Here is a 24337-nt window from a genome sequence, read left to right as displayed (position 1 = left end):
GCTGCCCACGACCCTGCTGAGGTGTGCATGCAGAGGCATATGTTCTTCTTACAGTTTATTTCACTGACCTTGGGACTCTGTTTTCCCAGAACAGCCAGGTAGACCACTCCGGATTAGCCAAACTTCCATTCTCCACTCTCCTTTTTGCCAATCTCATTTTATTCAAATATGTTGACTCCAGGGTTATTTTTATATCTATCATATTTGCCTGGCATGGAAAGGCTATCTGGAATTTCTTTTGTGGGAAGGAAAGTACATTCATTCTCACAAATCCTTAAATGCACAAAAGATTACAAACACTTAGCTCGGGTTAATGACATTTCCTAGTTCTTTAATGCATCCTGGAAGTTTGATGGCAGTTAATGCCTGATGCGTATGCACAGCAGCACTGTCAGCAAGAGGCATGTGGAAGGGTAAGCCACCTCTAAACGAGTGAGCGTGGGGGCTGGCAGCCCAAATGCTGATTACAGCCATATTATTGAGCTGCTTTACCTAAACCTTTTAGCCAGAATTACAAAGTAATACACAGTTTTGTCTGGCTTCTGCTACATTTTGAATAGTTAGAATTAATTTAGAAATCACAAAAAACTCCCTGTGTTTCCATGGTCACACGGAATTCTGATGAAAAAAGACAAAGTGTTATTTTGACAGGGGTGGACTACAGCAAGTCTGTGTAAATCCTTCACAAATTCCTCAAGGGTCTACACTAAAAATAAAAACAGCAAAAAGAAAAGCTCTTGTAACAAGCTGTTTTAGTAATAGTCTATAAATACTACTTTTAAACTGGTGTCTAGCATGAAGTAACAAAGTTTTAAAAATATGAATACCCCATATTAGACAGCCAGACACTGGACACAACTGCAAGGCAGACCTACTTCACATCACCAGTGATGAAAAAAAGTGAAATTGAGCAAGATCTAAGCAGACTCTGAAACACTGTGCTGAACTGGGTCCTCACACACTTTACAGTTTCTAGACACAAGAATACTTTAATCGATAGCTTTAGGAAGTGAAAGGTATTTTATATTTTAATAATGACACTAAAAATGCTAAAATTAAAATTACTGAGAATAAGTCACTCATTTGAGAAAAATACAAACCTGTCCCACTTTCCTGAAGCTGCACACACTCTATTCTAAAGGAAAGCTGAATGTGAAAAGCTCATGACAGAGCAAGAAGCCCCATGAAATTTCATTAAAAGCCAGGCCAGAGATCACGTGCTCTGCAGCAAGGAGCGGTCTCACTTTTAAAATACTTCCTACTTGCAAGCAGGGACTGTTCTGCCCCATGCTGCATAAATCTACCGCCCAGCCCCGAGAAGGGACCCGTGTCTTACTCTGACCCAGCAGCTCTGAGGTTTTGGAACAGGACTTTTCATGACCGTCCCCGCACATCCAGACACAGACCTTCCGTTACTTCCACGAAGCTGCGAGAACAGGCAGCATGGGAGCGATCAATTAGCAAAAGATGAATTGCAGATATATTGATTTGACAAGTTATTCGTCTGGGGGCACAGAGTGACGTGCGCTCCAGCTGCAGATGCTGACCACACCACTCCAGACAAACCTTGAGCAACTCCGCCTGGCCGCCGGCGGGAACGGCCTGCACCTGCCCTGGGTTCGCAAACACGCTGACCAGAACAGCGTGGTCGGCTCCAAAGCTGGCCATTTCAACTTTGATTACGTCTTACTTATTATCTGCTGATCTTCTCAAACCAAGCTACAAGTACCTTGGATGAAATTCAATGGACTTTGCGGGCTCTGACTTGAAGACTAGTAGCCTTTTGAAGGAAGTGAACTATAGGCAATATTAAGAAATGTATCCCCTTGGCATCTGTAATACAATGGGATTCATCAAACTGGCTTTTTAACATCCATGAGCCTTCACAACTGTCCAAGCAGGAAGATTTGTTGACATTCAACAATAAATAATAATTAAACTACCAGCACAGTAATGTTTTGCATAATAAACAGCATATTAGCATGTTTCTGGAGACTGTCAGCAACGATTCCTGCTCCTCCCTTCGCCCCCAACTAAATGAATTTAGTAAATGTTTCCTAGTCTTCTATAAAATGTTGTGCAAAATAATCCAATTTTATCAACCCTAATTTGCTCAACGTATCATATTCGCTTTCATAACTCGGCCACCGTGGCAACCGTGGTTTGATATCTGGTGCCTTGGTGAGCTTCATGCAAGAAGAGCTTCATGCCTCTGGTCACCCCACGGAGGCGGATGGCAGCTGACCAGAGCCTCCTGGCATCGTGCGTATTTTATTTCCATTTTCCTCCAATTCTGATAATTTGCACATTCCGCTCTGAATAAATCCTGTGCAAGTTTGTAACATCTTCCATAACCAGAGTTCAAGACAAAACCGCTTAGATTATCTAGAACCCAGAAGTGTCACAAATTCTCTTTTTTGAATGCTACTGTTGGCATTATTTTTCTCCATGCCTGTTAAGCGACTGGATCACGTTCACACAAGCTGCTACCTTCATGTTTATCCTGTATGCCTTTGCTAAAGTCTCGCAGGCTCAAGCTTTGTCTGCAACTGCATGACTATAAATCAACACTTTAAACAGAAGTTACCTAAAAATCACATTTACAAAATGAATTATTTAATAATTTATTAAATCTGACTATCTAAACTAAAATTTTAGTCTTCTGCAATCTGTTGCATTTACTCAAAATAGATATCTAAGGCTCAACGAACATATATTTTCTGCCAACGTTTTGAAATAGATCACTGAGATGGAAAAAACCCCATAGTTGGTTCAACCACTTAAGAAACTCTAGTTTCAGAGCCTCTATCTAAACTACCATTTTTAATGTGTGATATGCATACATATACATACACATGCAAAACTGTTTTCCCATTTAGCTAGTTCATTAATTTATTTCAAAGTGACAAAGAAAACAAAACACATGAAGGGCAGAATTTAGTTGCCCCTCTGGAAAAGGAGTACTGGTGGGTTTTGTTAGGGACAGAAAGACTTTTAATAGACCCCTCAGACTATGGGCAGAAAACTCAATGAAATTAAGCTTCAAGACAAAACTCTTGCATGATGTAGGCCTCCTAGCTTGCCAAAGAAAGATCACCGTGTGTGCTATATAAGCCTTATTTGCCTTAAAAGGCAAATGACTGTTGCCAACCTGAAAACAGTTTTTTTCTCAAAATGGAAAAAGTCATTGTAAAAATTCTTACCTTCAAGAGGTCAATTTCTTTGATGCAATCTTGCCTAGCCTTGGCATCCATCATTTCAAAAATCTTCAAAGACAAAAAACATAGATCATGAAAATGAAACAACAACAACAAAAAGAATATTTTAACAAGAAATTGGTCTTTCCTCTCCCAATTTGTCTGTCCTCTACTGTAATGAGTACACACACAATCCCCAGATCAAAGAAAGATCAATGCTTTCTTTATTGCAAAGCCACTAAAGGGCTACCGATAGGGTAAAATTAATTTTAGAACCTGTAGGCAATATTCTAATATATTCCAATATTCTATTCTTATAACGAAAAATAAAGATACTAGTTTGTGAATTTGCTGATGTGATTTTCAAAATAGTTTAGTTACTATTAATTTAACGTGGTAAATAAAAGATATAATGTTTACTTTTGTCTTTTAAACAGATATATAGCTTCTACTGATTTATCTGTAATAATTAACAGTAATATTGAGCATTAATATTCATTCTCTAATAATCAGAGTAAGTCACTAGAAACAAGAGTTAAAGGATCTGTTGAAGGATTAAAGGCAAATTTCTTTAAACAAAATGCCGAACACTTCTGAACACAATACGTGAAGCCAAGTTACAAGCCCGTATTGCTTGCATGAAAGTTTTTCAGAAACTCTTCTAAAACTCCACCAGCAAGCGCAGGCTTTTTTCCCTCTCGTGCTCTTGTGCTCTCCCGATTCCCCTGTGTCGGATGGCAGCCTCCCCACCATATGACTATGGTCATTAAGGCCTCATGCTTTCACTCCCATTTAATAATAATTTAGTAAACCCCTTTTTATGAAGTAAAAAGTAAAATTAAAAATGAATATCCAATCGCACTACTGCCTCGTAATTCTGATTTAGAAACATTATCCCTCATCATCCTGGAGTGGGTTTGAGACCATGAAGTGCGAAGAGATTGCTCAAAATGGAAATAGGGTCCCACAGAAGAGACACAGGCTACAGAGGGAAGACAGCCACAGAGGATACAGCCGAGGGGAGGCAGGAGTGCAGCGGGGCACTTGGCCTCTTACGTCCAGATGTAAGCTGAGCACCACGAAACTAACCTGACCTAGTATTTGTCAAACTGCTTTGAGTTCTTCAGAAGCATTATTCTTTACTTTATTATTTCAAGATAATGAATTAAAAAAAAAAGAACACCACACACCAAAAACCAAACAAAACAAACCTCTAAAACCCACTCAAACCTTAAACTCTCAGTTTACAAAGCATTTTGTTACATTATTACTGCTGAGAAAAGAATAGTCAAGGAGGTATCTGACTCAACATGATCTCTGTAGACACTTAAAACCTTTCCATTCTACTTGCTAAATAGTAAGACTTTGAACTTAAACGCTCACCTGAACTTTCTTTAATGCCACAGGTTTTCTGTCCAGAAGACAAGTTGCTTTGTAAACTTCGCTGAATTGTCCTCGTCCAATCTTTTTCTCTATCTGAAAATCTGCCAACGTGCAGCGATACGGGTACGACGTTAGATGTCTCTGTTCAGGTCAAAAGAAATTAAATCAATGAACTAAAAGAAGTGAGGTAAAAACATGAACTTGCATTCCCCATCTGTCATTATGACCGCAAACTAGTGGTTTATATGACTAATCATATTGAGGAAGGTAAATTCCTCACAGTAAGGATTGCCCAGCAAGAAAGAGAAAGAAATCTGGTGTTGATTCGGTGTACAAGGGATGACGGAGTGGTCTGGCTTTCCTTTTCCCACCTTCAATTTTCTTTGTCTGGTTCAGACAACACTGTACCAGAGCAGCCGCAAAACGGAAGCGCAGCATACAGCCGCCAGCGCACGCACACTTAACAGAAACTTGCATAAAATATTAAACAAACTGGAGCATAAAACCAGTAACAGCTACCAAAAGCGTACGACACAGAGTTACGATCCCCAAATGCGCATACCCTCTTGCTCTCATTTCTGATGGTCAGGAATTTAATCTAAGCTGATCAGTCTATAGATAATTCTGACCACAAACGCACAAATTCCTAGTAAATGTGTTAGTAACATCGGCTGAACTGAGTTAAATGACATCTTGCCTTCCGTGTAAGTAACTAATTAGCCCCAGACTACCGTCTCCCTAGTTACACACCCTCTCATCAACTCTGCCTGCCAGTGTCGCTTGGGAGATGCTGATGCCTACCTCTGAGCAGTCTCAGGTAAATACCCAGCCAGGCAGGTAGACACAGCGTAATGAGGATTACGTACTCCATGGACTAGGAATTGCTCCCTAGAGCCATTCTGGTCTCCTCTGTAATTAACATGACTGCTAACCAATGTTTAAAAAAGAAATTATGGAAATTAATTAAAGTTGCCATGCATGCCAAGCAGAATCTTCTTAAGCTTCAGCATCGTGAGCCATCTCGGAATTCCCACACACAATAGGAGTTGGGGGGAAGGGCTTCCCAGGGCAGCAGCCCTCGTTTGGAGCTGCATCTTTAGCAGACAACCCCAGCACAAGTGTCCGGGGAGAGCAGGCCAGGAGGGATGGACGTTTTAAGGAGGCGATGATCGCTGCCACTGGCATTTCCTAACACAGAGGAATGGGGCTGGAAGTAAGATTTAAAATGCAGGTAAAGCTCTCGGACAGCATCTTTTGCCAGCACTACATACCAGACAGCGTTAGGATCTCTAACAGGGCATATTTATTTTGACGAGTAAGTAAGTTTGGACTTCTTTTCTTTGCAAGAGAAATAAAAACGACTAGTATTCAACACACAATAAAAAGTATCAATCAGACATTTGAAAAAGCTTCCAGATTTCAAGGTGTCTGTGCAACTCGGAACTACAATCACAGTTATGTGGCAGAGGTTTTGTAAACAAAGTTGTAAGATTTAACGCTTTTTAAAGTCCCCTAAATAGTAATTTCAGACCCACAAACTGCAATCAATCAACGGAAACAAGCTATTTCGTAAACTGTCACCTTTACAGCATCTTTATCACAACAAACGCAGGAGAAATCCCCACAACAGAAGCCACTCTACTGCAGGCATACTCAAGAAAAAGGATTACATTTTATAAATGCTGATGATACAGAGATGCAGATCTAAGTCCCAAACCAGACTGTGAAAAGACTATCAGGTCATTCTGCTGCCATCTTCCCCCTCACCTCTCAGCAGTGGAAGGCTGTTTGCTGCAGGGGCTTGCCCGGCACTTCCCACCACTGCCCCGTGTCAGCCGCTGAGAACTTACTGAGGATACAGCTCTGCAGTTACGGAAAGAGCCTGTTGCTAAACCAAAAAGCTGAGATGGTTTGAACTCCAGAGAAGACACAAATGCAACACCATAATGTCCAGCCAACCCCTGCTAATTCAAGTAGGCACATAACTGGAAATTTAACTCCAGGCCATCACGATCACCAGCTTTCTCAGTTTAAGCTCCCTAAAAGAGCAAACCCACTCCTTTTCAGATGAAATGGCACTTCGAGTGATTATTTTTGAAATGCCAAGGCCACAGGTAAGTTTTTCCATCTACCACCATGAGCACTTCAACACTCATACTACGAGAAACGGCTTGCCTTTCTCTAGGCTTAAACACAACACAATAAACATTTTAATTCATGAACAATAACCTACATGAGTAAGAAGGCTGCATTAGTATTTGCAGTTATTCATGAAGGCGAGTCACACAGAAATAGGAAGCTAATTTAGTCGAGTATTTCCTTTAAACAGTTCAGGGAGCGTTTCCCTCCTCAGATCCCTTCAGCCTCCCCTACACTCTGAAAGCAGCCCCGCTGCCCGCCTCACCACGCAGCCACCATCGGCTGCTATCAAACTTGGCGGCAGCAAGCGCAGGAAGGTCACTCTCAGTACTTGCGCTTGAAGTTATGCTGCGCTTACAGGCTGTAACACAGCAAAATAAAAATTCCCATGAAGATTCAGGATTCATTTCTCTAAGTTTTGCCACGTATACAATACACTAAAATGGGAGTATCCTTTCACTGATGAGGAAGGTAGCCTATGGGTCATCAGACGACTAGCAGAATGTTAACATAACACTGCTTTATTATTTAAATACTTCCCCCTTTAAGTTAGTAAATTATCAACAAAGTAAGGTAACATGGGATGAAACCACACATGCAAATATTCCGAGTAATCAGCCCCTGCAGCTTTCTCAGTTTAAATTGGCTGCAATCTCTCTTTGCAGGGATTTGATAGAGAGTAGGACTCATGAATATACATCACAGTAAGACGGGAACCCCCATCTCATTCCAGGGAGCACTAACAAAACATCAGTTTACGTGCATTTGTTGTGTGATGAAATCACCAGAAGAACGTCTGAACACAAGTATTTGTTCAGCTTGACTGGCAACTAACCAGGAACATCTCCATTTCCTGACTTTTTTACATATGAGCTGATAGGCAAATTAATCGAGCTGTCCAGTCAAATCACTTCACCCAGCCAAAACAAAGGTGTCAGTGTGTAAAATCACAAAACATTTTTTCCTAATTAAAAAATAAAGGGATCAAAGCATTTCCTTCACCTTGAACACGTACCTCCTGAGCCTCGCTCTTCTTGAGTAGTAAGAAAGTTTGAGCAAAAGCTTGTCCAGCTTGGAGTTAACGTTCACAGTAGAGGTAGCTGTTTTAACAAGATTTTATGAAGCAACTACCACAGAACTTTCTTTTTTAGGAAGAAAGCCCTGCTGCAATCAAGGATGGTATCCATTTGCCCTTCATAAATCATTAAGTTGTGTGTTTAAAGCAAGAGTGTTTAGGTGTAAATTAATATTTTAAGCATGTGCCAAGAAATATCTAGCAACTTCTTAACTTGAAAATATAAATACATGTTAGGCAAGCGACAGGGTGTATGTGTGTGTCCTAACCACTTTCACATGGTTAGCACATAAAGTCTGCTTGCCATGCTGGAGTTAATGCTGGGTGATGACTGGACACCTTAGCTGATATGTTCTGGCATCCTCCAGGACTACAGCTGCACATTTACATATGCAATGACCTAGATTTGCATTTGCCATCACAACCTATCAGACCTAATTAAAGTAATGGAGCTTTCATACAGGCTAGAAGATGTTTGATTACGGTATAAACCGGAGAGCAGGCTCAGGTTAGACCACACCATCCCAGAAAGCTCCCCACTGATCCCGGCAGCCCCTTTTCCCATACGTCTGTTTAAAATGAACCATCTCTGATGCTTTACTGTACTTAAACGTAAGCAGGTAACTCTTCTAAATACTGTTACCAGGAGACACTTAGAATACCTGAGAAATGTCTACCTCCTGAGAATATCATCCCTACAGTCTGGCCTCATGTACATTTCATGACTTTTGATGGGGGGAACTCCATTTTTTCAAGTCCTTCCACATTTAACCACTACAATTTCTCATAAAGCTGTCAAAGAACCAATACCTATTCATTCAAATAACCATGATCTTTATTTCTGTAAATCTCAGAGTTTTCATATGTAACTATAAATTGTGTGTAAAATTAGATACCACCACCACCACCTTCAAACCTGTTCAAAGATAGGTGTTCTCATTTTCAGGACAGATTCAGGCTCAGTGAAGGGTTCAGGTCTGCATGAATACAGGAAAACCAAGCCACTGGCTCTGCAGAACAGGTTTCAAGGTCAATTGTGGCGCTTAAATAAATGCATAAATAAATAAACAAATAAATAAGGGGGGGTGATAAACACCCCCACCCCCCAGACCTCTAACAGCACTACAAAAATCAGGCTGTTTGCACACTTCTGTTCCCGGGGCAGCTGTAGGAAGGGGAGAGCCTGGGAAGAACTAGTTTTGAGACAAAGGCTGTTCTCTTTTCCACACAATGAAGACTCATTCTTCTACTACTCCATTAAAAAAAAAAGCCAAAGATTAAAGTCAATTAATTCCTCATTCAAATAAAGAGGCTATTCATTTTTAAGAAGAAATGCAGAGATTATTCCAAGAACAAGCTTTTCTGGACAACGTCTCTGGCATACACGTTCTCTTTGAGATGTAATCACTGATGCAAAAGCAAACATTTCAAAGCTGGCAGAAGTACTCAATGACAGCCCTCATCGCAATGCTTAATGGAGAAGTTTGCCAGAACTTTCAGCCTCAGGTTCTGAGGTGTTACGAGATTTTCTGCAAATAAAAATTAGTAAGGTTTTATAATGCAAAAAAAAAAATAATCCAATTAAATAAAAGCTTCAGCTATATTATCTTGTATTCTCCTGAACTGATATGCTGCAAGTGTAAGAAACTTTATTAAAGATTAGTAGGAGTCTCAATATATCAGATTATAAAGCAACCTGGGCAAATATGGAGGACGACAGTAGTAGAAAGGTTCCTTGCTGTATGCTTGCTCCTGGTGATAGGATGTAGTTTCTACTTACGCTTCCACATTGTCAGGGATTCCAGTGCCCCCAGAGGCGCCTGACCAGAGGCGACCCTCTGAGCATGCCGCAGTACAAACACGCCAAAATTTACAAGGGGAAATTTGATACAGTTTCCCTCAAATCCTTCGTACAGGGCTATAACCGCGTGCAGGCAGGACAGCTACATGACCTGGACAGAATTTTTTATATTTTTTACATGAGTAGTTGTACAGCTCAGAACTTGTATTTTGGGATAAGGAAGAATAAGAAAAAAAACTGTTCTCTGGAACAACTTTCAATCTCCAGAACAATTAATGTCTGGCCAATAAATTTACCCCTTTGTAATTATTTGAGAGCTGGGGAAAAGCTGAACAGTCCCAAGAAAACTGTCCAAGCAGCCCTTCCTGCAGCCTCTAACGCGGCGTTTCAGGCACAGGCGAGTACTGAAAGACTCAAGACAAAAATATCAGTAAAACACTAACATGCTGCAGAGCATTGCCTGTATGACTGCTTCCCCCAGAGACACAGGGAGAAATAAGGCTGAATGAGCCTAAAAAAGGGGAATGTTCTCTGCTAATTGCACAATATATAAACGCAGAGTACTAATGGTAATTAATTAATAAAGTCAGTTGTTTTGCTGCTGTCTGATTGGCACGTGGAAAACAAGCACTAGTCATCATTCTGCAGAAACAGCTACAAGGCCAGAGACATTTAGATTATTTGTAATCAGCCTAAATATTGTTAAAAATTGGTTAACCAACAGTTAAAGAGTCAGAGACACTACAATCTTTAGATGCCAATAAAAGCATCTTTCGTGCAGAGCCATGAAATGAAATATTCTTTAGAAGAGTAAAAACATACTCGCCCAATTAATTTTCTGAAATCTCATTAAAAAATTTAGCCCGACTAAGTCATAAACTTCTGACCTGAATTTTAATTATCTTTATGCTGGATGTAAGTTTTTTTTTTTCCTGATATTTGCAATGCATCATTAATTTTAAAGCAATGGTTTCCTTGCTTCTAAAGTGCATACTTCATCTGAATGACATTTACCGTAAACTAATTTCACCTTTAAAAGACATCTGGGGTAGGAGACGGGGAAGCTTCAGCCCCTCCAGTTGAACACGTATACATTATAAGCAATGATTTACTATCAGCACCGGTGTTTCAAACCTCTTTATGATGTCCCAAATTATACACCCATCTCCATTCAATAATGCCTACCTGAAGAGAATTTTGCATACTTTGAGGTTGAAATTCCAGTGTGAATTTATGAGAACACATTAGAACAGATTGATTAAAAAGAGAACTTCTAAGCTCACAAGAACTGAGGAAACTTAAAATATGGATTATCCTTCAAACAGGTAGTCAAGTAATTATTGAAGAATACATCAGGTTTTTCAATTTGCAGCTTCAAAACCGGACTACACAGTCATCATAAAATACCCTTAACCTGACCTGTTGCCTAGAATTTCAAGTTTGATGAAGAACTTGGCTGGAATTTCAAAGTTTTAACATCCCCATCAGCAGATATTTGTACTAACTTATGGAAAGGAAAGAAACACCAGCTTGAGAATAGCATTTCAGAACACAATAAATTGAAGAGTCTTTGCTGCCAGATGACCAGTCCAAATCTACCTTCAACTTGCAGACCAAAATGAAACTACCACCAAGAGCTCTGCTGCTAAGCTGTGTGTGGGAGTATATAAAAGGGTTGTTTAAAAGTGAGTTATTACATTTATATAGTACAAACACTAAGCCAAAATTATAGCTCCATATTTTTTATCACTGATTTACTCCTAAATAACTTTTTTGCTTACTGCTATAAACACTAAGTAATCTAGAGACTTCAATAATTGATGCTTTCGCTCTGGAACATTACTAGAAAACAGTCTGTCTCTTGCTGGCAAACTTCATCAGGGTAATGCTGGGCAGGTAAGGGAGCAGGATTTTATTGGGCATTTTATATATATTTATAGATTCACTTACTCTAATTAGAGAACTAAATATGAAGCATTACTCAAAAGTGTCATCTTATTACTAAACTATACTAGTTAAAGACAAAAAGTCTGATACACTTACCCATAGCTCTGTACTAACTACTTATAAAACAGAAATAACACCTATCAGAAATAAAAATAAAAAAAAACACCCAAACATAAAAAAACCCCAGACCTTTAAGGAGCAGCGTAATTATAGGAAAAGTTTCTACTAGAGGAGCACACTGTTGCTCTGGTCTTCTGGGGGGTGACACAGTAGTTTTGAATGAAAGGGCTGGAAGGGAGGGCTATTCCATACAAAAGCCCCTCCTCATCTGAGACTCTAAAAGCTCAAGCTCTGTTTTTTTCTGCTTAAGCTTTTATCCCTGCCATGCACGACACTTATTCTAAGACAAGTTTGGTCCATTTTTCATTTCCAAAGCTCTCTCTCTTCCACAAGGTATTATATAGCATGTCTACATTCTTTCTTCTGAAGAGATAAGTAAACGATGTAATCTTGGATTCTTCCAGATAATAGGTACCAGAAAATTCAGTGTGATATATAATTATGTTCCTGCAAAATGGAAAACCAGAAATATGTAATAAGCAATCCTATCATGCCATCAACGTAAGGTGGCCTGTCCTCTAAATAGCACCGTTTTTGTTAATTTCTAAACTGAGTTTGCTGAGGAGAGGCATTTTTTTAATATTCTCTAGTAGACTATATTTTTGTTATTCAGCTCCTTTTTTTTATTATTTTAACAGCAAAAACAAAGAAAGTCTTTCTGCAATCTTAATTCCAATTTAGATCATTCTCAGAACAGTTAATATACTCAGAGACCTCCATTAACGCAACTCTGCTATTAACAGAGTTTAGGGGAGGTTTCACTGAACAATGACCATACAGCAAAATAAGCCCACTTAGCATCAGCAAAACAGCAGAACACAGATTATTAGCTACTAATTACACTTAACTATGTCATTACAAATTCTACCATGTGCTCCAAGATGCCATGAATGTATCTGCTGCACAGGAACACTTCCTAATCTTGTTCATGAAATAATTACAGGGGCTCTATCCTGCCAAATGAGGCAGTAATTAACCTTAATTGCTCAAAATGCAACTGGCTAATTCTAGGAGATTAATCAAGGGGATTCAATTATTATTAAATGACTTAATATGACAAATTGCTACATTAGGAGAGGGGGGCTTTGCTCCATACAACATTGCTTTCCCAGCAGTGCTGCATAAGATACATTCACCATTGTACTCTACGTGTAGGCAACTTGGGGCTTTTGCAAATCCTGTCCTCCGTTTGGATACGGCTTCCCTAACAACCACTTCTTGTTCAAGGAGCCTTGATCACCACCGGACTGCACGGCTGGAATGACAAATTAACACCCACAGCCCCCTCCCCAAGGTAACGTCACACCACAGTTGCAATAGTCTTCTTCCTGACAGCTTTTCCATGCTGCTTCGGTAGCTCCTTAAAATGCCTACAGGTAAAACTTAATTGCTCTGATAAACAGACAAACAGCCTAAAAAAGGCAAGCAGCCAGGAGTCAAAAAACTACAAGTTTCATGATTACAGTGAAGGTATCAACATTACTTTGAATACAGGTCCAACCCTAGCTTTAGCCCACTTCTGCGGAAAGGCAGGGAAGAGAGATATGAGCCTCTATAGTGAAACCTGAGAACAGTACAGATAAAATACATTATGGGACAGATTCCAGAGACTCACAGAAAATTAAGCCAGAGAGCCCAAAGGTTTGTGTAGGATGAGCTTTTTCTTGTATTTGGTAATTAGCTCTTCAGCATTTATTATAAAAGGAGATAAAATACATGTATTCACTTGCACAATCAGCTGCTTTTCTTTGGCCTTTTCTTCAAGGAATCAAAGAGAAGAGAAAGCCAATACAGAACATATTTTAAAGATGATTTAAAAACACTTGCTTTAAGCAAAATTCAAAGCATTTCCTTTTTCTCTTTTTGTAATCAAAGAACTAGATTCACGAAACTCTGGCTGGCTGGCAGAATCACAAACTGAATATACCCTAAAACTGCTGTAGCTGCACTATAAACAAAAGGGGGCGGGAGGAGGGGTGGAAGGCTAAATGCCGAAAAATCTATAGACCTTTAGAAAAGGGGTGGAAGAAAACAGAGAAGGAGAAAGAGTGAAGAGATGCATGCACTTACCTGAGGATCATGCTGATATTCCTGCCCGGGCAGCTTGCAAAGAGGGTTGTTCTGGTCCCCTAGATGATGTGGATGGTTATGCTGCCCTTCCATGGTATCATACCAAAGTCCGCCTCACAGTTCTGCTGGAGTTAAAAGAGGGGAGAGAGAAGTCTCATCACTGTCCATGCAGCGCTGAAAGCAAGGAACTCTTTCTAGGGGTGTGCCTACACATGGTCGTACATCAAGACAGCGAGAACCGATTCCTCCCCTTTCTTCCTTTGCATTGACTCACGCGAACAATTCTCAAAGAAAGAACACCCCGATCCACCCCCAGCCCCACAGAAGCTCAGCTCAGCTCGGCAATGACAGACCAGAAGGCACCCGAAGCCTCCTGCAAGCTGAAGGGACACAGCACCAGGCCAAAGCTACCCCAGCGCTCACGAGATTACAAAGCAAAAATACCAATATCACAAATACTACTGGTATCATTCTGTAATAAGCAAAACAGCAAGAAAGGGGGTTTATTTGGGCAGCGGTATGTTATCTACAAAAGGCATTGCTTTTGTCAACTGTAACAGAGGCTAGCGTTACTTCCCCTAGAACTACTGAGCCTAGATGACCCCCGTGGTATCAGACACTCAGACAATTCACACAGAATCACAGGTTGGAAGGGACCTCAGGCATCATCTAGTCCAACCTTGCATCAGGTTAGCATGTTTCTGTTTGTAAAACAAACGTGACAAAAAGTCCCACCAGACAGTTGTAGCTTTCTTTGGCCAGGGACAGCCTAAAAGCGTAGCTTTACCCACACACTTTCTTCCTCACCCCCAAATCAAAAGTTTTCATGCAGATGGGTAAACCACAGGAAACAGCAGCTAGAAACCGTATTAGATTCAGCGAGATCAAAGCATTATTCTAGGAACAAACAAACAAACAGGGGAAAATTCCGCGAATCAATTTGTTCCATTTTTACCTGCAGCAATTGCTAAGCACAGCTGTCCAGCAGAATTTCCTACAAAAATTTCAGAAATGAAAAGGATGCAGTGTTGGAGAAGAGAACCTAACAAAAGTTACCAGATACAGAGCTTACTGTAAAGAGGCAAAAATAAATTCACCATCGCTGCCTGCAATGATCCTTCATTTTCATTCTAAAATTACCCTTCACCCTACAGAGACCAGTGCGGTCTCCCTTCCCTTTAAGTATAAAGGTCTCGTTTGTGAAGTTCTGAGTCACAACGCAAAACAAAATGTAACCTTCATTTATGCTGGTAGCACAGCTATGAGGAGCTACGAAACCTACCCCCGGAACATAGAACTTCTACACATCACATCTTGGGTCTACCTTGAATCAAGTCATTTCACCGTATGACAAGATTAGTTTTATTTTGAGCAGTATTATAAAACCAAGCAAAAGCTTGTGGTAACAGGAAGGAAAGAAGGACACAAGTACTTGGGTGAGAGGGCTCAAAAAAGAGGTTATAATCAACCATAACAAAACCAATTAGAAGGAATTGCAAGTGTGGTAGTCAGTTTTCACTTCTTAGAATTTTAAAAAAAAAAAAAGCGAGAAAAAAATTGAAAAGTTAAATTCCATAATGGCTGAACGGGGCAAAGGAACTTATTTCCCAAACTGGATGTACCAGTCTTGTCATTATTTAAAGAGGATGCTGGACGTCTGAAAACGCCACGTGAGCCCAACAGAGAGCAGCATGGGTATGACCGCTCATCGCCCATGCAGAAATACCACGTTCCTCCGAGTGCGTGTGTGCAGCTGCACCACCTCAGCCTCTGGACCAGCCACCCTTGGCCACGAACTACAGCTGTGACATTAAGACCACCCTAAGGGGTTTCCACACCTTTCCCCTCTCAAGGTCCCTCCCTGCAGCGGGAAGGCTCGCTCAGATGCTGCCCTTTCCAGGCCAGCACAACACTGCCGCCTGAAATGATGGTCTGCTCGCCTTCAAAACCTGTACCATGAAGTTGTACAGAGCTGCCCATCAGGCAGCTGAGATGCTCCTAGTGCTGGAGCAACAATGTGATCCCAGTCTAACTAACCCTCCTCTGACAGAGCTGTGCACGGTTTTCAGGAACGCTACAGTGAACAGTAACGGGGGCAGCTACGGGCTTTTGGCTGAAAGCCTGCCAAAAATATCTTCTGTTTGCAGAAACACAAGAGACCAGGCATATACATATTTTCTAGCCCTTCTAGGAAACAAAAAAACCATACTTGAACTAGCAGTGTTACCATGTCTGAGCCTGACTCGGGGACAAATCCTAGTAATTTTATCAGCTATGCAGGGGACACCCAGAGTGGATCAGAGCGCTCCTTGCTCCAAGCCCGTCCTGGGGCCAGGCTCTGGTCCCAAGAGCAAAGCCAGTCCTCAAAATACATTCGCAGCATACACAGAACACGCACAATAAATACACTAACGTCCTTTCCTCACAAAGGACTGTATGCAGGTTTTTTGGGCTTTATTAAATAATGTTATTCATAGCTAGTTTTTCATTATCCACACACGCTCTAGGTAATGTGTCATTCAGAGTAGCATTTTTGCTGTCCTTAGCAGCAACTAGAAGCGTAGTGGTGACAAGGGAAGATTTAGTGGCCAATGCAAGCATTTCCCGAAACTTGTTTCAAGAGTTCTGGCAAGTATTCACTCAGTGAAAGAGCACAACCTGACTTCATTAGTGTATTAATAGTGCATGCCTGGTACTTGGGCAATGACTAACTCTTAAATTAAAATACAAAGGTATTTTAAATATTTGGGGGAGTGGGGGAGAAAATATGATGCACAAGAATTTCTGTAGCAAGCTGCACTTGGTTCTTTTAACAGTTGTCAGTGAAACAAGCCTTTAGCTCTGGCAGATCTGTCCCCACACCAGCTACCTAACACACACACACACACACACACACACACGCAGTTATCGCGGAGAAAGCAGAGAAAAGGCTCTTGTTTCTTAAGCAAATGAACTTTCACTAACAAACACCCACTAGAAAAGAGTTGTGAGAGCTGGAGTACCTGCTGCATATAAATAGGCTAACACATGGGCTGTCTCAATAAAAACAGGTTTTCAGAGTTGGTGCTATGAAACTCCAGTGGAAAAGGGTAATCACTATTAATACAAAGAAGCCTGGTTTTAAGATTCCTTCAGTATAGGGCATCCGTAGGATTAATAGTAACCAGGTGAATACTTAAAAAATAAAAATACATCTCTTAATATCAACATTAAACTGCCCTACAAAATTTCTACCTTACGTTACACTGCCAGAATGATCTTAATTATTTTATTATTCATGAGTTGAAGAAAGGCCTTTTACTGAAGGAAGAACATAAGACATGTTCTTTCTCTTCCAAGTCCTCAAGCAGAGAGAATACACAGCTAGGGACTGCAGGCTGCTGACAGCCTCGCTTCTCGCCACTTATCTCCAAAGGAATTCAGAAATTTCACATTCACAGCCTCGAGATAAAAGGCGTGTCCAGGCAGTGTCATGTGAAATATCTGCGGTCTAACGCAGATCAAACATCATATCTGCTGCGTCCTGCCTTCGGAAAGGACTACAGCTCAAAAAGAGAAAAGGGAGTTATTTCTGAATACGAGAACCTGAGTCATCTGATCATGCACAAATCTGGGACGTTCCTAAGAGAACCATAACTTCCCAGCTGCCATAAGGCAACTCCAGGTACAATTACTTACCGTGAGGGTTAGACAATGGGAAGGCAATTAACAGCTCAGAACAGCCTAGCTGCCAGGAGCCTGTACAGGAATGTATTAGATGGAGTATTTGGGTTTGATCACTGTGGTTTAAAGCACTACAGCTGGAAGCAAAGGAAGAAGTAAGAACAAAATATCAGCTTTGAAAAGAGATACGGCACAGCTCACATGACACCAGCTCCGAGCCCGCTGACACCTACGGGACAGCGTGTCCTGCTCCAAGCTGTCAGCTCGGCTATTCTTGGGCTGCGGGCAAGCGCGTTATAGGTAGACTGTAAGGGGGATCCCCAGGAAGGGGCTTCACAGAGGGTCTTCAAATAGCAGCCAACAAAACGAAGGCACTTTATTATGTCAAAAAAGTACACAGGTTGCACAGAACTGTAATTCTATAAAATTCTATGGGTTTTTTGAGATTCTCTCTGTTAAAAAGTCAAACAAAGGAACCTTTAAGAATTTTAAACATGAAACTGCTGAGCAAAGAACATGGCAGTGTCTGACATAACTGCTTAAAACCACTGACTTCCACCCCCATTCCAGATACTTGCACTCTCCTGAGGAAGCGACCATGTTTTGGGCTATATTGTACTAATCCTGAAATTAATTTGGACATTAGCTGTAACATGTTAGATCAGAGTTATTTTAGACTGCTGAAGAAAACCAGAAACACGTAACAAGTGTTTAAATCTGTTTAGCCACCCCCTATTCCATCACTCCATTCAGGCTACACAATCTGTGCATTAAGTTATCTCACAGAATCCAACAGTTACCATGAAACCCTTCCTTGTAATTAACAGAAAGCATTTGAATGAGATGTAGCATACCAAAAGCTGGATCTTTATTCCTTTGAAAAGGAATGATCTTCTCAAAGTCACTTGAATGACTTAAAACCTCCCACCTCACTCAGGCTACACGGCTCAGGACAGAAATACCTCATGCTAAGAGAAGCTGTTTCTACATACAGCATCACAGGAATGTTAACCACACCGCAGAAAAAAGGCTGGACTACGTAACCTTTCAGCTTAGCTAAAGCATGTAATGCCTCATTAACTGGCGGTGTTATTAACAGGTAAAGGAATTTTCCTTTAATAATTTTTTTAAGTAGCAGTCTTAAATGCAACACTTAATTCACAGACATCCAGAACCAGTGGTCACCATGTCTAAACTGAAGTGGGAGAAAATAAGTCTACTATCCTGGTGTATTTTAGGATGTAACTCTAACAGTTGGACCAAGATCAACAAATTTACTTTACATGTCACTTCTGAGAAGCAACAGTGTCATTGATGCAATACAGCATCAAAGAAAGCAAATAGGGAAAAAGAAAAAGCTACTGGACACAAAACCAAGTGGTGACAATAACGCTCCAGATCTGCTCTCATTTCCTTATGGGGGCATGGGAGGGGAGCAGTTGCAGACAAGTAATTGAAGATTTTTTTAAATCTGTTTAAACAGCCAAAGACAATAGCAGGAAATAAGAGGTCTTGGAATAAGCTCTCTTAACATTGGCACGTTTTTACTTTACATTGTTCTCGCTCTGCACTTTTACTTCTCAAGTGAGAGGCCTTTTATTGCTGCTTCCAAATTTCCTACGAAGCTTTGCAGTGTCAAACATTTTCAGACCAGGTCTTGACCATGATGGTAAATTAAAATATTTTAAAATTGCATGAAGCTCACATGTCTTTCCGAAAGTGGATAAAAGAACAGGCTCATCATCTGTGAAAGGCATTACAGGAACAACCTAACAGCTTTCTGGAATTACTATGAATACTCAAGTATCTCATAAGTCCCCAATAACACACACTCCTCAAACATCCACATGCACAAAAGGACTGTATACAGTTAAAAAAAAATCTCTTGCAGCATTTTGCAGCTTTTGAAGAAAGATTTCCACCCTACTTTAATCAAATGTGAAGCATTTACCTCTACCTCCGGAAAAGCAATTATCTGCTTTGGGAACTATACACTAAAAAAGAAAACAAACAATAGCAATTGGGTTCCAGTCCTGGAAAGAGGAATGGGTAAGCAGAGCAGATAACCATGTTTGTGCCTACTGGTAAAGCAAGCGCAGGGAAGGTTTCACCAAGCTCTGGTGATGCAGCATTACTTCCAGGATATTCCAGCCAGGTCATGTTAAAGATATATCACAGTTGGTTTAGTATTTGGGGTCAATTTTAATCAGCCAGCCAAATTCCAAATTACTTGGCTTGGCTACCAACCAATGTAACAATGTTTACAACAGGGAAAGTGTGAGCAGTTCAGGTTACTTTCAAATACTAGAGTTTATGGTCATTCAACTTTAGCAAAATCAGTTCCCTTGTATACGTGCCCTCTCTGGTTTACAGGAACAGACACAGGCTCGCTTCCCGCCGCACCAGCCACAAATGTACCTTTATCATACCAAAATCAGAGGGAACTCTGATGAATACAGAATCCACTGATATTTCCAATTATTAAAATATTGGTACTTAGCTGCATAGTATAAATAGAGTCATACATTGTCTTGGTAAAGCTTTTAACTTTCTAATACATGACAGACATCATGGCAGTGTAGAGCCACACACAAAAAATGGCAGCTCCCACATAGCTGAATGGTGCAGGACTGTTTGCCCGTACCTTATCCACTGAGGGAAAGAGCTTCCAAAAACAATGAAACGAAGTGAAAGACTTCAGTTAAATCAGAGGCCAACTTACAACTGAATTCAGCATAGAGCTGCTTCACTTTTCCCAACAGCTCTTAAGGTATAAGCTGAGAAATTTTGAAAACGATGCACTGAAAATACCCAAAGTACCAGCAACTTCCATCTCATTTTCTTCAGGTTTGTATCTCAGTAGTTTTGCAGGCAATTCAGTTATTCTCTAAGAATTCAGAGTAAATTTAATAACATAATGGAGAATATGACCAAAGCCCACGTGGTATGAACAGCTTATTCTCTCAGACTACAGGTTGATGTAGGTTTGTCTGTCACCACGTGCCCTCCACTCCATAAGGGAATAATGCAAAAAGGAGAAACACAAACCTTATGTCCAACTATGCCAAAACACCTTAAAAAGAAAAGGCTCCACCCACACAGTAACGTAAGTGACTGGCATCGTTGTCTTTAAGCATTCCACCACTTACTGTCACCCCTCTGCAGTACAGGTACCACTGCAGCAGTGCATACAGTGGCAGTATTCACAGGTAACCTGGAGCTTTTACAAAGCAAGGGAAAATAAAAACCCTCCTGTGCAGTCAGGTCCCCTACCCCATCCCGAGCTGCAGCCCTCTGTGGGTACCTAACTGTCCTTATGCCCCATCCGTCCCTCTGATGCCTGAATCAGTAGAAAGCAAAACAGAACACAAAACCCCATCGAACCCTGTGGTACCTTGCAGGTACCTGACAGGTGGGATTCTCACAGCAGAACAGCCATGGGCACTTGGTAGCAAAGGCCAAGATCATTAGTTATGAGACACTCATTAAGTAGCAGAACCTCATCAGCATCTTGGTGTTCAGTCTCACACACCCCATCGCCCCGGGTGCAGCTCCTCTCTAATCCAGCTTGGCGAGACAGCTGTGACCTGTCTAATCGGGTATCACCATGTGTCTCTGGATGCCTCAAGCCCAACTACAGGCCAAATTATTTGCTCCCAGATGTATAATCAATGTGATAGGACCACGCACCTCTAAAGTAGACAGCAAAGCAGCAGTATGAGCGCTCACTGTTACAACCGTTTTCTGCAGCAATACTCTTCACCTTCCTGCAAGACACATCAGGTGCCTCCACGTGCCCAGCGTTGAGCTCTGCTGCTGCCCACCGCTCTGGAGGAGCCAGCAAACCCCAACGCCCCAGCCAGCGACACAGCAAGGGGTGGCACTGCACAGAGCAACCCCCTCTGTAGTACATACTAGGGACTTCACAGCTTTGGCAACGCAGAATGAGTCACAGCAATTACAGCTTTCCCTAGTACTGCCACAAGAAGTATTCTGCAGAACAAACTACGAGGTTTTCTGCTTTTGCACGGCTTCCTACTGTAAAAGTGACATGACTCCATCTCCAGGAGCCTCAGCGTTTCTGGCTGTGAAGTGGGTGCAGCTGTGCCCTTCCTGGAAACACTACGGGGCTTTCTGTACCTCTGACCTGCTCCAATGCCCTCAAATATCATGCAAGATATATATACACGCTTTTCCACTCAGTTACTATAGCCCTCTCATACCCTCTCGCTACGCAGCAACTTGGGAGGGGGAAGCAAGCAGCTCTATTTGAGTACCTTGTGTAGAACAAAACAAAAAGGCAAGTCTTGTATAGCTCCAGAAATCTGTCAGTTGTTTAAACACAGTCAAGTACATTACTTAAACTACTGCAGAAATTTCCATCTTTTAACATATACAAAAAAAATGGAGTTTAACGGTGAAAATAAAATGTGCCAGTGCACATAAGCCTGGCTCCTAGGTCAGCTGTCGATACGTGCAGCGACACGCTGCCAGTGGGAGCCCAGGCTCTCCCGCCTCCCCTGAGCCACCAGCACGCTGTTCACCGCAGAATCCCCAAAGACCGGAGCAATGCAAACTATTTTACAAAATAAACACAACCACATCAGTAACACTTTCTTCCTCTCTACTGCCCAATAATATTCCTCCTCTTGCTTGCTCATAAAATAAATCTGTCAGGATACTATATGAGATTACCTATATATTTAAATTATGATCTTGGCTTATGTTTACATTATCGCTCTGGTTCAGGGTACATGCCACGGGGAAGGCAGTCCAATCCTAGGAGAGTATTATTTTCGAGTGACTTTTATTGTCCATTATCTTACACCATTTCTGTCAAAGCTATGATGTCTGGTAGGAATAGTTCACAACAGAAATATCTTTGTCGTTAGTATTCTCATTGCAATTTAGGCAGATCAACCTTTAAATCTCATCCATCATACTGAAGAGCTTTGGCAAAGCAAGCAGAGTAATATATGCTTCCATGCAAAACCTAATTACAGGCTAGGTTAAAAAGCCTACCCCATTCCTTCTGCAGTGCAAGGTGACGGGAAATCCTGAGCATCCCTTGGTTTCTCACTCTCCCTTTTTGCTGGTGAAGTGCATAACCCGTTCATTACAGCAGACTGATTCTGTCTGGCACATGACAAACTTACTTGAACCTAACAATTAAACTTCTGACAGCGTTTCCAAAAGCAGGGAGTATTTACTGTAAATGCTTGACAATTTTTTCTTCTCTGCTCATCTCTCTCAACAGTCACCTTATGATGACTGGAAATTACCATAAGCAAATAGCAGTCTAACATCCAAAAAACCCTCATGTTAATGTGAAATACACACCTGCCAACACTGAAAAAAAAATATGAATATGAATGTTAAAGGAAACGACATGAGGAATGCCACTGAAATGCATGAGACAGGAGGGAACACCGCAAGAGCAGACTTAAGTAATACAATTCAGTAAATATTAGTTCAGAAGGAGCTGCCTACACCACGGCCAGCTGACTGGGGCGCTGCGGTGGCAAGGCCGGCTGCGACCGCCGCCGGCCCCACAGAGGACGGGCTGTGCGGTTTGTCTGAGCAGCGGCTCCAGATTGCAGCACGGGAATCTAAGCAGGAGCAGAGGAACGGTTGAGTAGAGAGCACAGATATATCACCAGTAAAGAGTTTCAAAATTTTAGGCTAAGCATTAAGATGAAACTGTATCTATAAATATACACATGCAAGTGTAACACAGCATGAGTTATGTACACCTGCAAAGCCTGAGAAAGCATAATATACATGGAAGTGTGAAGAGACTCTTAAAAACAATCTATTAAGACTGCTCAGTTACAAAGCTTTGTTAGATTTAGTAACGCCATCCATGACCGAAGTGCTAATCTATTATCTAATATAACTTTACTCATCCTCATTGACATAAGCTTTAAAGATAAATGAAAACTGGCAGAAATCAACTTTCCCAGCCCACGGAAGCTTTAAAGGGTAGGCCCTGGATCTAGTACTGAAAGTAATAAAAGCCTCAGTCACCACACACAGTTAAAGACAATAGTTGCGTTCAAAGTAAAATTTTCTTTATCAATATTTTTAAGTACTAAGGACCCCAGCTGTGTTTAACTCAAACTTTATTTGAATTTAATTTAACAGATGGATATTTTTTAAAACTTTCAGAAGCACTCCTCACCCAACCTTAAATAACTCCTGTTAAGAGAAGTTACAAATACTCAAACTATGGAACTGACCTCACAATAAGAAAATACAAAAATATATTTATGTATTTATATATTCAAAAATTTTACAAGTAGCTGCTGCCCAATCAAAATGCAGAAACCAAGTCGCAGCCCTCAGCGAAGACTGTACCTGCAATTTATAAACCCCTAAGAAGGATGAGGATGTTTGTAATAAATTGACCACAGAGCGAAACAGTGTTTTAATCACACCTTGCAGTTTATAAGCGTTGGAATTACCCTGAAACAGGTGCAGATGGGTTTGTGTCAAGACTTTGTGCAGACCTTTTGTTAAGACTTTGTGCAAACTAGATTTTCACCAGCCAGTAACGGAGTGCTGGCTTCTCGAAGACCCAAAATCCACTGCCTAAGAATGTTTTAGTAAAATGGCTGAAAAGCCCTAGAGCTTTTTCGTACTATGTCAACAACTGATATTCATTAAACAAATGCTGTGACAGACACTGTAATTCATTGTTCCATACCTAGAAGCAAAATGACATTAAGTCAACTATTTAAAGCTGTTCTGAGCTATCTCACTGTAGATGTCAATAAAACAAATGCTTTCTGCCAATAATTAAGTATCTGTGTCAAACTTCCCACTCTCTTTCAAACCACTCTCCTCATCCAGCTCAGGTCCATATTCCCATTTTAAGCAAGCAAGATTATAATTTCAAATACTCTGTATTCTAGTTTGTGGAAAAATCTAGTAAAATGACTT

The 24337-nt window shown here is 40.9% G+C and overlaps 1 protein-coding gene across 6 annotated transcripts in view; it reads right to left on the bottom strand.

Annotated features, from left to right (window-relative positions):
* Window positions 1-24337, bottom strand: part of NEK6 (NIMA related kinase 6) — a 69778-nt gene that overhangs the window by 29651 nt on the left and 15790 nt on the right. For 3 of the 6 annotated variants that reach the window (XM_075112244.1, XM_075112243.1, XM_075112241.1), the window contains exons 2-4: window positions 13733-13854; window positions 4581-4721; window positions 3204-3266 (exon numbers count right to left, since the gene is read on the bottom strand). In XM_075112244.1, coding sequence (XP_074968345.1) covers window positions 3204-3266; window positions 4581-4721; window positions 13733-13825 — 297 coding nt within the window. In that variant the 5' untranslated portion in view covers window positions 13826-13854. Of the gene's footprint in view, window positions 1-3203; window positions 3267-4580; window positions 4722-13732; window positions 13858-24337 lie in introns of all 6 variants that reach the window. The other 3 variants (XM_075112242.1, XM_075112245.1, XM_075112240.1) reach the window with 1 other exon arrangement.

This window comes from Phalacrocorax aristotelis, chromosome 17 (genome assembly GCF_949628215.1).
Source record: "Phalacrocorax aristotelis chromosome 17, bGulAri2.1, whole genome shotgun sequence".
In the NCBI taxonomy this organism is placed as follows: domain Eukaryota; kingdom Metazoa; phylum Chordata; class Aves; order Suliformes; family Phalacrocoracidae; genus Phalacrocorax; species Phalacrocorax aristotelis.
This window is presented reverse-complemented; position numbering and strand designations above follow the sequence as displayed.